General features: G+C 45.1%; 1 protein-coding gene and 1 non-coding gene across 2 annotated transcripts in view; both read left to right on the top strand.

The window, feature by feature from the left end:
• The first annotated feature begins 2,156 nt into the window (after positions 1–2,156).
• ADAMTS19 (ADAM metallopeptidase with thrombospondin type 1 motif 19) overlaps positions 2,157–14,179 on the top strand; it is a 219,007-nt gene continuing 206,984 nt past the window's right edge. The window contains exons 1-2 of the mRNA XM_087816415.1: positions 2,157–2,282; positions 2,868–3,514. Of these exons, the coding sequence (XP_087672541.1) occupies positions 2,189–2,282; positions 2,868–3,514 (741 nt within the window). The 5' untranslated portion in view covers positions 2,157–2,188. The remainder of the gene's footprint in view (positions 2,283–2,867; positions 3,515–14,179) is intronic.
• On the top strand, positions 11,229–11,413 carry LOC148093229 (U2 spliceosomal RNA). Its single transcript, XR_015714433.1, has one exon. It is a non-coding gene; the product is annotated as a U2 spliceosomal RNA (small nuclear RNA).

The raw sequence follows: 14,179 nt of genomic DNA, 5'->3' as shown, positions 1-14,179 counted from the left end.
CAGAGATGAGAACTTACACAGGCAACCTGAGCTTTTGAGTTGTATATTTAATTAACTCACAGAGCTCATCTAGTTTTAAAGAATCACAAATGTATTACAATAAATGCATACAATTTAATATGCATTCCTACAATTTCACTCATATTTTTGTTGTCATTGTTAAAATGACTTGAGAAACATTTAAGACATACTCTAGTGGAAGTGTTTCGTTGAAACTAGCCTTCTGTCTTAATGACTTGCTGTATTTCTTAAAAATAAACTGCCTCTGATTTCTTGCCTAGCTTTAAATCTGTCTAATTGAGTCCCATAAAAAGAAGTGTGTAGGTTCCTAAGTAACGTAGATATTTCCTGAGTGTCTGGATACCCACACCCACCCTAGTAACTCATTTTAGAGCTTTTGCAAGACAAGGTTTGGAGACAAAACACTCTTGACAAACACACCTAGAGGGTCTTTGTGTTTGTTTTTTTAACTCTGGACCACTCAAAGAAAGTATTCTAGGACCCTGCTTATTCAAACAATGGCTTTCCTTTGAAATAAGATCGTCTGCCTCCTTGAAAGGCATAGTAGTCACCTTTGACACAAAGAACAGAAGGTAAAACAACAAAGGATGTGAGGAACCAACCTCAGCGCTGGCATTTAAAAAAAAACCTGATTTGCATTAACTCATATCTAGGTGTCTGGCCTAGTCCAGAGGGTGCAAATGACAGGTTAGATCAATCACCCTGGAGTCTGATCTGGAAGGTTTGACGCGGCCACGAAAGGGGGTGTGGAAAGGGGTGTAGGCGCCACAAAGAGCTCTAACAAAGGGGGCAATAATATTCAAGGTTGAATTTCCCCCCAAAGACAGAAACAGCAAAAATATATTTAATAAACAACAACAACAACAAAAGTAAACAAGGCAAAATAATCTCACTCGGCCTGAAGTCTTTAGAATACAATATTTAACATCAGTCCCCTTAATCTCACCCTCATTAGGAGTGGGTGTGGTGTATATGTGGGGTGTGTGTGAGAGAGAGAGAGAGAGGGAGAAATTGATAGTACTGAGGCATGGGAAGCCTGAAAGATAAGGTGGGATAAGAGGCTCTGAAACGTCAGGGTGTCTACCGTCCTGGGAACTTCTGAAGCACACGGCATGACGAATTACATTATCTCCGAGCTTAGCGAATTCCTAGAGACAAAGATGGGAAGAAAAAAATATCAAAGGTCTTTGGTAAATGGGGCCCAGCTTCGAGCTTAAGTCTGCACTAAGTGCTGCTTTGTGCGATGTGCGGGGGGGAGAGCTCGACCCAAGGAGGAGCCTGCGCAAGAGCGCGGGGTGGGAAGAGGGAGGCTCTTCTACCTGCGCACACCTCCCCTGGGGATGGGTGAGTGGGTGCGTGTAAGGATGCAAATCGGGCTCCTAGAGCAGCCAATCAGGAGTCAGGTGAGGAAATTTGGGTCCCCACCCCACCCCAACCGGGCGTGTGAGCACGTGTGCGGCGTTCGGGGACCTTTGTCCCGCAAAGTCACGCTTGGCGGGCAACCTTGGTCCCTTTTTCTTGTCGGATCAGTTTGCATCTTTTCTCCTCCAACACCCCACCTTGCGCGCCGAGTCTCCCCGTCACCCTCCCGCACATTGGCTCCCGCGCCGCGGCCGGGGCGAGCCTGCAGGACTCCGGGCGGGAGGCGAGTGCGGACACCGCACACCAGGCTGCGGGACCGCGGCACCAAGCCCCGGCGGGCCGGCGCGGTGCAGGCGCCCAGCCGCGGCACGCACACCGCGGCTCCCCAGCCCGCGCGGGGCGGTCCTCCCGCCGTCTCCAGGCAGCGCTGCCCGCCTGCGCTCGCCGGCTCCCGGCTGGCCGCGGGTCGGTCCTGTGGGGCTCCGGAAACTCCTGCCACGTCCAGAACACAGAAAATAGACTCATCACCTAATTCGCCTGGGAGCCGGAGAGCTGCGGGGCTGTGGCGCTGCCGGTCCCCGCTCCTCCCCCCACCCCACCCCACCCCACCCCACCCCCGCCCGTGCTCGGGCAGCCTCTCGGAGTCACACAGCACCCCCCCCCCCCCCCCCCCCCCCCGGCAGACAAAGGGCCTGGGCAAACTCGCCGCCCGGCCTTCTTGCGCTCCGGGGAGGCGGCGGCGCCCGCGGTGGGTCGCGCAGGGAGGCGCGCGCGGGGCAGGGAGCCGCGGCCGCAGGAGCGCGGGATGGGGCAGAGCCGCGAGATGCGCCTGGCTCACCTCTGCTGCTGCTGCTGCCTCCTTTACCAGCTGGCGGGCTTGTCGAGCGGGATCGTTTCAGGTAAGTTCCGCAGGGACTCGCTTTCCAAGGTCCCCAGGCTCGGAGACCCGGAACGCACGGGGCGGCGGGGCTGGTGCAGCCCGTGCGCCGCGAGCGGGGCTCCGTGGGCAGCGACGAAAGGAGCGTGCGGGTGCGGGTGCGGGTGCGGGTGCGGGGGTCACGCTCGAGAGCCAAGCGCCGCTCTCCGGGCCTTTTTAAAACCATCCTGAAAGGACTCGTTTTCCTCGGTGAGAGTAGTGGCGTTTGCGAAGGCGCGCTTACAGCACCTGGAGGGGAGCTGGGAAGCCCGTCAGTGGAGAGCTCCGCTCCGGCACGCACTTAAGAAAAGTATTTAATTGTGCCGTTGTCTTCGCTGCACCTTTCAGCAACCCAGGGCTGTCACCAGACCCGACCGCCCGCTCCCGCTCCCGCTCCCTTCCCCCTGCCCTATAATAGTACTTTTATTTTGAAAACGCTTGGATCTGTAATCTGATCGCGAGGCTTCGGGGCTGCGGAGTTTCAGGGGCTAGACGGGTGGTCTCCGACGCCTGGGAGCCGGGCGCGCCCGCGCATTCAGCCCGCACCTCTGTGTCTGCCCCCCCGCAGGGCTGCCGTTCGCCCCGGACCGCGAGGAGTGGGAAGTCGTGTTTCCTGCGCTCTGGCGCCGGGAGCCGCTGGACGCGGCGGGCGGCAGCGGGGGCAGCGCCGACCCGGGCTGGGCGCGCGGCGCCCGGGCGCAGGCGGCCGGCAGCTCCCGCGAGGTGCGCTCCGTGGCCCCCGCGCCGCCCGAGGAGCCCGCGGAGGGCCCGTCCGAGCCCGGGCCCCGGCCCCGGCCCCCGCCGCCGCCGCCGGGGGCCGAGGAAGACGAGGAGCTCGAGTCTCAGGAGCTGCCGCGGGGATCCGGCGGGGATGCCGCCCTGTCCCCGGGCGCCCGGGCCGCGTGGCAGCCGCCGCCGCCCCCGCAGCCGCCCCCGTCTCCGCCCCCGGCCCTGCACGCGGAGCCGGAAGGCGACGAGGTGCTGCTGCGGATCCCGGCCTTCTCCCGGGACCTCTACCTGCTGCTCCGGAGAGACGGCCGCTTCCTGGCGCCGCGCTTCGCGGTGGAACAGCGGCCGAGCCCCGGCCCCGGCCCCGCGCGGGCGGCGAGCGCGCCGCGCCCTCCCGCGCCGCCCGACGCCGCCTGCTTCTACACCGGGGCGGTGCTGCGGCACCCCGGCTCGCTCGCCTCGTTCAGCACCTGCGGCGGCGGCCTGGTAAGCGCCCCGCGCCCCCCGCACCTCCCCCGCCCCCCGCCCGCTCCCCCTCCGGGACCAGCTGATTTGCGTGCACCGCGCCCGGGGCCGCGCCCGCACCGCCCCGTCCACGCCGCCGACCGCCCAGGGAGCCTCTCCAGGGCAGTCGGCCGACCTGCAGGCTCGGTGGGTGGGTGGGTAGCCGTCGCATTCCGGACGGTTACACGTTTCTACCGAATACTGTGGGAAACTGCCTCCTTATAACTCTCCCCCCCTCCCCCGTTTCACTTTTTTCCTGTTTTCCAAAATAAGCCCACCACGTGGTGCCTTTCAGGAGCCTGGAAGACAACCAGTCTGCTCACTGCTGAATCTCCTCGTGTGTGTCCCTCACCCCCAGTTCCTCCTCTGTTACCTTACAGGATTTCTCATGTCCTGCTTCAGAGTTGTCAGAACAGTTCTCTGAATTGCGCTCTGACCACTGTGTACACTTTATACACGTGCACAGCCAGAGGGGACAGCTGTTCAGGGTTCCCCTGGAGGACAGGAGTTGAGCAGGACCAAACTGAAAGACTGGGAGCCGTTGACTGTTGTGGGAGGACCTTAGAAGCCAGTCAGTATTCAAAGGGTTATGGTTTCTATGATTTAACGTTATATTTTCTGGGGTGTCCATTTTATCTGGCAATAGTTCCTTTTCTTCTTTCCACTCCTCGGGGAAAGTAGCAGGTGTGAGAGCCTTGCTAAGAGGCCTGCTGGAACAGGAGAGTCACAGCCGTTTGCTCTGTCTGAAAAAATAGAGATCTTCATTCGATTTTCCCCCCCTCTGCCTTGACGCAAGGCTTTGGATAATTGTTACCTCCTGTACTAGGCCTTTACTTTGTGGTAAAGTATACATAGCATAAAAGTTACCATTTTACCCATGTTTAGGTGTCCCCTTCAGTGGCATTAGCTACAGTCGCATTGTGCAGCTTTGTCACCATGGCCTTTCCTGTGGGTTTGAAACGCACAAAATATTGAAAACGCGCATGTGATTGGTGGCTTCATTTTGTTGTTCCCAGGGAGCCACTGATGAAATCCACAAGGACCGGTCTGAAAGCAACCTGTCTATTTGGAGAAAAATCTAACAGTTAATTATTTAATCCTTTTGAAAGCACTTAATTGTTCGGGATCTCATCTTTCCTATTGATAGCGGGAAATATCAGCACAATCAAAGCTACCCAAAGCCATGAAATGGAAAAAGATGGTTAAAAGTCCAAACTAAATAAAACGGGATTTTTTTTTTTTTTTAAACCTATGTTGTCCTAAGGTTCCATAGTCAAGTGATGTAAATGACTGGATAGGGTTATATTTTACCAGATGCTCATAGTGATGAATATTCAAATATGAACATTTTTAGCCATGAGTGAAAAAAATTGGCATGGAAAAAAATCACATGAAAAGCTTTTAAAAATGTTTTTTGTGGAACTGATGTTTGAACACCTCACTGGGGGAGGAGGGGGAACATTTTGTGGAGATTTCATTGTCCACTGGTGTTTGGCCTGGGATTAAATAATTACATATAGAAAGTTCTTGGTGTGATGGAAGGAATAGGGGATAAAGCATTTCACTGTGTTGAAATGTGGGCTTTTGGTCAGATTTTCCAAATGAGCAATGCCTTCTCTCCATACTTAAGGGAGCAAAGTTAGAATTATGAGTAGGTTTTTCATAGACTGAATAGCAGTTTGACATACCTCCCTGTTTATCATGTTGGACTTCTACTCACTTTTCCTATTAGCCACATATGTATATGTTCTGAACTGGGAAGCCTTTGTTATTGAGGAAAACTGACATTGCCAGCAATACAGTATAGCAGTCAGACTTTGAGTAAAAAGTTAGGCAAATAGCCAAAAAGGGTGGGTTTGTTACTGCAGACTCTACCATGCCAGCCCTTTCCCTTATGAGGGTGGGTTAAGAAAGAGAGAGTATAATTTGTTATCTGAGCCCTAACACTGGCTTGCATCCTGATGATCCCCAAGTCCCCTACCTCTCTGGAATTCAGCTTTCATAAGTAAAATGAGACGATGGGATGATTTCATTAAAAACTGGATGATAGAATTAAAATTCGACTGGATGTTAAACGTATTCTTCGTCCTGGGTTGGGGGCTCACAGATTATTATAAGGACATCATAGACAAGTAGATATGACATAGGTCATCATGAAACAGTGACCTACTGTATGACATGATGCATCAAAAATTATGCCTGAGGTAAAGTCCCGTTTGGGGAGTTGGAGAAGACTTCCCAAAGTTTAATTGGATTTTTAAGCATGGGAGGCTTTCTCTTGGCAGAGAAGAGCTGAAGAGTGTTTCAGATAGAGGGAAGAGACTGGGTGGAAACGTGGAAGTGGAGGGTGTATCAGGGGAATGAAAAATAACCTCCCATGACTAGGCCACAAGGTGCAATAAGGGGAAAGGACCCTACAATAGCTGGTTAGATCAGACCTCAAAAGCCTTGTAAGCTGGAGTACAGGCTTCCTCTGGCTCGCTGCGGATTAGCACAGGACTGCCTTTCTGCTCCTCTTTATTTCCAGAATTCTGTGATCCTGGAGTTCTAACGAGAGGAATCATGATGTCTTTCTATGAGGGTGAATTATTTATTAATGCAACTGCCTTTAGTTTGCAACAGTTTTTTCTTCTCAGTAACTTTCTGATTGCCAGTGGCACAGGAAAGAGCAGACCACTAGGTAAACCTTCCCTTCCCCTCTGAGTAGTGATGCACACTGGGGCCTGAGCTCCTCAGCACCTTTTGGGTTGTTACAGATTATCAGTTGTCCAGTATTGCAAAGTGGCGAACATTCATGAGACTGGTCATTCATTCTCCAGATATCAATCTAACTTGTGCTGGGAAGGGAAAAGTATTAGAATGGAGAAGTTGGTTACAAGGTCAGGTGCTGCCTTTTCAAAGTACTTAATCTTTCTGGGTCTCATTTTCCCTATTTATAAAATGCACAAATTGTATTTTATATCTGGCAATTGATATATAAAGTGTTCTTACTATTTCTGTTTCTCCTTATTAGTCTCTGATATTGAATAATAATCTGATTTGAGCCATATATTTGATCTAAGAGGCACACAAATATAATGTGAAGCAATTAAATGTTTATTGAACAACTCCTTTGAGCAAGGCACTGTGCAGATGCACAGAATACAAAAACAAGATGAAGAAGCCTTGGTAGGTTTCAAGGAGCTCCCAACATGGCCCTCCAGTCACAAATGTCTACAGGGAGATAGAACAGGTTGTGATTATGCACAAATGCAGGGATGCCCCAAGTGCTATGATGGCACCATCTTGTCCATCTCTTTTCATTTCCACAACATTGTAAGATATCTAATTTTTAGTGGCTACTCACTAGCAATCACTAAATAAAATACAACACATGCAGCACTTTATTATGTTTTAAATAACCATCTATTAAAATACAAAAAAGCAACAAATGAAGTTCCATGAAAGAGTGCAACAAGTGTGGTCCCCAAAGTTAACGCAATACTTATACACACACACACCGCTCTCTAAGCCACCGGGCCGTGGTACACTAATCAGGACATACCTTGCCTATGGTTCTCTTTTTTTTTTGAATATATTTTTATTTCAGAGAGAGAAAGGGAGAGGGAGAGAGAGATGGAAATATCAATGATGAGTCACTGACCAGCTGCTTCCTGCATGCCCCCTACTGGGGATGGAGTCTGCAGCCCCGGGCATGTGCCCTGACCGGGAATCAAACCATGATCTTCTGGATCACAGGTCGATGCTCAACCGCTGAGCCATGCCGGCCGGGTGTGTGGTTCTCTTTATATGGACTATTGAAATGACTATCAGTTATATTTAGATTATTTTTCCAGGATGATAAAGAGTGACTCCTAAAACTTGACTTAAATTTAGAGTTTTATATAGTAGTCATTTTTTTCTCCTTTTTTAAGGGAGAGTGGAAGGGAGGGAGGGGGAAAGAGGGAGACGGAGAGGGAGGGAGGGATCGCAGGCTGACGCCCTAACCACTGAGCCACACCAGCCAGGGCACAGTAGTCATTTTGATAAGCTCTTGATACAGAATCAATCTGCAACTTTGTGTAAATTAATTTTTTTTGCAATCTGCTTTCTTACTTGAATTAAAGTATTTGATGCCATAGCAAATGCTGAACACTTAAATATTTGGAAGTGCCTGTTTCGGACAAGGTAGGTAGTTTATCAAGTACCAGCATGAAAGCAGGAGGGGAGAATGCCAGGGCAGGGATGGAGAAAGGTAGTGCACAACTAAGAGATTCAGGGGTAGAAGTGGAATCAGCATCCAAATGAAAAAAGTAAGATTGCAGATTAACCTCACACATCTACCTTCTTTGTTTGAGCCAAATCTTAGGAATGACAGAAAAGATATTCTAAATAAATCTAAAGCAGTATTATAAAAGAATGCCATCAGTGCATCAAACATTTTGAATATCTCTTGAAAGACTGAAACAGTTTGGATTGGATTAATGGAAAACATATATAGACGTTAGAAAACATCTGTGAGTGGTGGGAGCTATGCCAGAGGAGCTGTTGCACATGCAGCGGGTAGAGGGGGCCCCTAGAACAACTTCTTGGCTTTTTCTGATTTCCAGTGATGCCAACAAGTGGAGACCAAATGCGTGTCCCTAGGCAAGAGCAGAAAGAATAGAGATAGAGCTTTCGCAGGCATGTCGGTGAAACAGAGAATAAAGAGTCTTCTACTCTCGAAAGATGAGTTGTTGGCTCCCTGTACCCAGTAGACAGTCCCACCTGTCTTACCAAATAACTGGAAGAGAGCTGGGTAACTGAGCAGATAGGTGAGCAGGGAAACCAAAAAGAGATGAGCTGACACCCAAGAATACCTTTTAAGAAAACAAACCATATACAACAGAGCCATCAAACTGGTTAATTAATATATGAAGCAACAAAATTAATAGAATAAATAGAATACTTTAACAGAAGAATGAGAGTGGATATATATTTATGGAAAAATAAATTAAAAAAAAAAGAACACCTATTCGGAAAAATGATTAGATATAATGAAACTAAATTTTTTAATCATTCTAATTAAAAACTTCATATACGAACTGATCAGTAAGTTTGTGATCTAAAAGATCAAACCCAGAAATTATCTCAGAACATAATATTAAGGGACAAATGGGTGCAAAATATGAAAGAAAAGCTGTGAGCCAAAATTATAGATCTAAGTGATCCGTATTTCTCTAATAGGAGTTAATTTTAAAAATAAGTTATAGGTTAGAATTTTTAAGATGGGTGAAATGTATCCTAAACATTTAATTCTAATTTAAATCACCAAAATATATATTAATCAGCCAGCCTTTGGACGTAAGGCCAGATACTGCTTACTCCTTTGAGTACAGATCACATAACTGCTGTTCCAGGTGTGCCGCACTCACTGTCCACCAAACCAATTTCCAATATAGGTTTCTGTATTTGGAATAAAAATTAAAGACAAATGCAAGGGAATTTATGTGTATAATCCTGGACTTTAAAAAATTTTGAATCTTTTTTTCATTTGTTTTTTATTAAATACATTGGAGTAACATTTGTTAATAACATTATGTAAATTTCAGGTGTACAACTTTATAATAACAACATCTATATACTCTATTGTGTGCTCACCACCCAAAGTCTGGTCTCCTTATGTCACCAGGTATTTGATCCCCTCTAACCTCTTCATTCTCCCCCCACTCCTCTTTCCTTCTGGTACCCACCAGTCTGTTGTGTTTTTTGTTTATTTGTTGCTTTTTGATTTATATCCCACATATGCATGATATCGTATGGCTCTTGTTCTTTTCCATTGACTCATTTCACTTAGCATAGTACTCTCAAAATCTATCCATGTTGTGTCAAATGGCAGTATTTCACCTTTTTAAATGGCTGAGTACTATTCCATTGTATATATGCACCAAATATTTATCTAATCATCTGCTGAAGGACACTTCGGTGTTTCCATGTCTTGGCTATTATGATAATGCCACAGTGAACATAAGGGTGCATATATCTTCATGAATAAGTGTTTTCAAAAAAAGTTTTCAAATCTTTTGTAGTTGTTTCATCCCAAATGAAATTAGATCTATCATCTATCTATTATCTATCTATCTATCTATCTATCTATCTATCTATCTATCTATCTATCTATCAATCATCTATCTATTATCTATCTATCTATCTATCTATCTATCTATCTATCTATCTATCTATCTATCTATCATCTATCTATCTATCATCTATCTATCTATCTATCTATCTATCTATCTATCTATCTATCTATCTATCTATCTATCTATCATCTATCTATCTATCGTCTATCATCTATCTTCGTAACTTATCTGTCTCAGGTTTTTCCAAAATCATCATGAAACAAACACACTTTTTGCACTCATAGCTCACTGGCTGTTAGTATTTAGTGTCTGGTTAAATTATGTAATTGCAAAATGTTGTGCCTACACATGTTTAAACAAATACAGCTGATTCTTGGTAAACGCGCAGGCCTACTGGTGGAAATAATCATGTACAGCAAGACAAGGGAGTAATCTACAAACTGTGAGCATTTGGCATGCAGTGGTCATATTTTGTGGATGGTGTATGTATAGAGTGTTATTTAATTCAATGATTTGAGTTGAATTGGCTGGTACAGCCAGTGTCGGTTAGGTAGAGGTTGAGAGAACTCTTTTTGTATCAGAAACAAATTTGCCAGGGATAAAGACACACACCATCAGGTTGATGGACCAACCACCATGCTCAGAGTGGCAAAGAGAGATTCAAATCTATTCTGCGTGGCAGAATATTAGAAAATCAGAGATAAAGAGAAAATTGTACAAGTTTAATAAAGGAAAGATTATCTAGTGATATTAGTATCACCACAATGGAATGAATGTCTGATTGACATTAGAGACTGAATCAGTAATATGAGCAACTAGAGGATCATGAATTGATAGCTTCAGGGTTCTAAGGAAATATGCTTTTGAATCCTGACTCAGCCAAACAACTATTTAAACCTAAAGGCAAATTAAAATCATTTTCAAAATTATAAGGACTCACATTTTAACACTCAGGACCTCCAAAAAGTTATGCAATGAAGTCTTCCTCTACCACCCCTCCCCCAGTTATTACACCGTGTTCCTTCCTAGAGGTAGCCAGGGTTATTAGTTTCAGTGTACGATCTAGAGGTGGTTGATGCATAAACAATTAAATATGTATACATAAATTTATGGTTTTTAAACCCACATTGTTTACACACACAAGAGATTATCACATATGCATGCAAAAGAGGTTCCCCTTTCTTCTTTGGCGGTTCTGTTTTATCTGCAAGTATGTGCCGTATTCTCCATAATCAGTCTGGTGTTGATGGAATTTTGATTGATTCTACTATTTTCCTATTGTGCATAGTGCAAAACAATTTGCTGACCTAAGAATATCTGTTTCAAGGGACATGGGTATTGGTAATTTGGGGAGATATTGCTGGATTGCAGCCCAGAAGGTGGTGCCAATTTACAGTCTCAGGCCAGCGGAGTATAAGAGCACATTTCTTCTGTGCTGTTGCCAATATGGGTGTTATAAAAAATTTTGATCTTTGTGAAATCTAATAGGCAAAAACATGTTATTTCAATGTAGTTTTATTTATTTATTTTTGTGTCATTGTAGGCTAAGATCTTGTCTATTTTTATTCTAATTTCCTTTGCTGTAAACTTTCATATTCCCTACTTAGTCTTTTGGCTAAGATCAAGGGTAAATATCTGTTCTTATCAATTTAACATCTGATACATCATCTATCCAAGGAAACCATATTAAAGTTATGGAGCAGGGAGATGGAATAGGGCTACTTTCACTGTGTCACATAGACTTGGGATTTTTGTGTTTTCATTTTTGTCTGAAGGTACTTTTTGATTTTTTTCCGGACATAATTGTTAACCCATTCATTATTTAGGAACATGTTATTTACCCTTCATGTGTTTGTGTGTTTTTCAGTTTTCTTCATACCATTGCATTCATAGAAAATGTTTGATATGATTGAATCTTCTTAAAATTATTGAGACTTGTTTTGTGCCCTAATATGTGGTCTATCCTGCAAATGTTTCATGTGCACTTGAAAATAATGTATATTCTGCTGATTTGGGATAAAATATTCTAAAAATATCAATTAAATCCATCTGGTCTAAGGTGTCATTTAAGGGCACTGTTCCCTTGTTGATCTTTCTGGGAGATCTATTCAGTAGTGTCTATGGTGTGTTAAAGTCTGCTGCTTTGGCTGTATTACTGTCGATCTTTCCCTTTATGTTCGTCAGTATTTGCTTTATATATATAGGAGCTCCTAGGTTGGGTGCATAAATGTTTGCAAAAGTTATATACTTATTTTTAAAGAAAGATTTTTAAAAAATTGATTTTAGAGAAAGGGAGGGGGGGGAGAGAGAGGGAGAAACATCAATGTGAGAGAAAAACATTGATTGGTTGCCTCCTGTACATGCCCTGAACAGGATTGAACCTGCAACCTAGGTATGTGCCCTGACCAGGAATCAAACCAGCAACCTTTTGGTGTTCCAATCAACCGAGCTACATCAGCCAGGGCACAAGAGTTATATACTCTTGTTGGATTGATCCGATTATCATTATGTAAGGTCCTTGTTTGTCTCTTATTATAGCTTTGCTTTAAAGTCTATTTTGTCTAAGTATTGCTACCCCAGCTTTTTAATTTTGTTTCCATTTGCATGAAATATTTTTCCCATCCCTTTACTTTTGGTCTGTATGTGTCTTTCTATTTGAAGTGGGTCTCTTGTAGACAGCAAATGTACGGGTCTTGCCTTTTTTTTTCTTTCTTTATCCATTCAGCTACCCTATGTGTTTTGATTCCAGCATTGAGTTCATTTACATTTAAAGTTATTATTGATAGGTACATAGGTATTGCCATTTGATTATTCATATTTATGTTCCTTTCCCCCCCCCTCTTAAAGAAGTCCCTTTAACATTTCTTATAATATTTGTGTGGTGGTGATGAACTCCTTTAACTTTTTCTTGTCTGGAAACCTGTATCTCTCCTTCAATTTTAAATGGTAGTCTTGCTGGGTAGAGTAGTCTTGGTCATAGGTCCTTGCTTTCCATCACTGCGACTATTTCATGCCAATGCTTTTTGGCCTAAAATGTTTCTCTTGGGAAATCAGCTGACAGTCTTATAGGAGCTCCTTTGTAGGTAACTTTCTTTTTCTGCTTTGAAGATTCTCTATCTTTAACCCTTGCCATTTTAATTATGATGTGTTTTGCTGTGGGCCTCTTTGGGTTCATCTTGTTTGGGACGCTTTGCGCTTTTTGGACTTGTGTGTCTTTTTCCTTCACCAGGTTAGGGAAAATTTCAGTCATTATTTCTTCAAATAGGTTCTCAATCCCTTGTTCTCTCCCTCTCTCCTACTGTTACCTCACCAAGCAGATGTTGTTATGCTTTATGTTGCCCATAGGTCCCTTAAATTATACTCATTTTTAAAATTCTTTTTTCTCTTTGCTGCTCTGATTGTTGTTGTTGTTTTTTTTTCTGCTACCTTCTCTTCCATATTGCTCATTCACTCCTCTGCCTCATCTAATGCGCTTTTGACTTCTTCTAGTGCATTCTTCATTTCAGTTGTTGTATTCTTCATTTCTGACTGGTTATTTTTCATGATTTCTGTGTCCTTTCTTACGCTTGCTATCTCTTTTTTGAAGTTCTCACTTCTTTGAACACCCTTATAATCATTGTATTGAACTGTGTATCTGGTAGATTTCTTGCCTCCATTTCATTCAGCTCTTATTCTGGAGATTTCTCCTGTTCTTTCATTTGGGGCATGTTTCTTTGTCTCCCCATTTTGGCTGCCTCTCTGTGTTGGTTTTTGTGTATTAGGTAAGTCTGCTATGTCTTCCAGTCTTGGTAGAGCGGCCTTATGTAGAATGTGTCCTATGGAGTCCCCTGGCCCAGTCTCCCTTATCACCTGATCTGAGTGCTCTAGGTATGTTCTGTGTGTGGATTGTATGTGTCCTGTTGCAGTTGAGCCTTGATTGCTGTTGGCAGGTCCCTGGGTGGGGTTGACCCTCAGGGTGGCTGGCTGTGAAGATTGGACATGATCACAGTGTATGACCTACTGTGCAGGGGCTGACACCATTAAGTGGAATTTTCCCCATAAAGGTCTGGTATGTGCTGTGACCATCCTTTTGGTGTGCTGCTTGTGGAGCTATTGGGTGGTGCTCTGTTGTGGTCTGAACCCAGCCTCCATGTGTGTTGGTTCTGGGACCTCTTGGAAGGGACTTCAGTGCAGGTCAATGTCAGACACAGCCTTTGACCAGCCCTGGGCTACCTGTCAGGAACTACAAAGCTATCCATGGTTGGTAGCTTCCTGTGCTTGGCCTGGGTGTGCATTGGAGGAGCCGTGCTCTGAACCAAGTCTGGGTTAGTTTAGAAAAAGGCCCAAGTGCCTTGAGACCTGCCATTGCCTGCCCATTGCACATTAGGTTCAGCCATTGAAAGACCCTTGTGTGGTATGTGAATTGTGTGAGGCAGGTTCTCAGGGAGTCACCAGATACAGGTGCGTAGTATCCACCAGGTAAATACAGATTCAAACTCAGTGTCAGTGTTGGGTCTGGGACTACTCAGCAAAAGTCTCAGGGTACACTGAGGTCAACTCCTAGCCC

This window comes from Miniopterus natalensis, chromosome 4, assembly GCF_054644295.1.
Source record: "Miniopterus natalensis isolate mMinNat1 chromosome 4, mMinNat1.hap1, whole genome shotgun sequence".
In the NCBI taxonomy this organism is placed as follows: domain Eukaryota; kingdom Metazoa; phylum Chordata; class Mammalia; order Chiroptera; family Miniopteridae; genus Miniopterus; species Miniopterus natalensis.
Note: the sequence above shows the minus strand (reverse complement) of the source record. Positions and strands in the feature narration are given on the sequence as shown.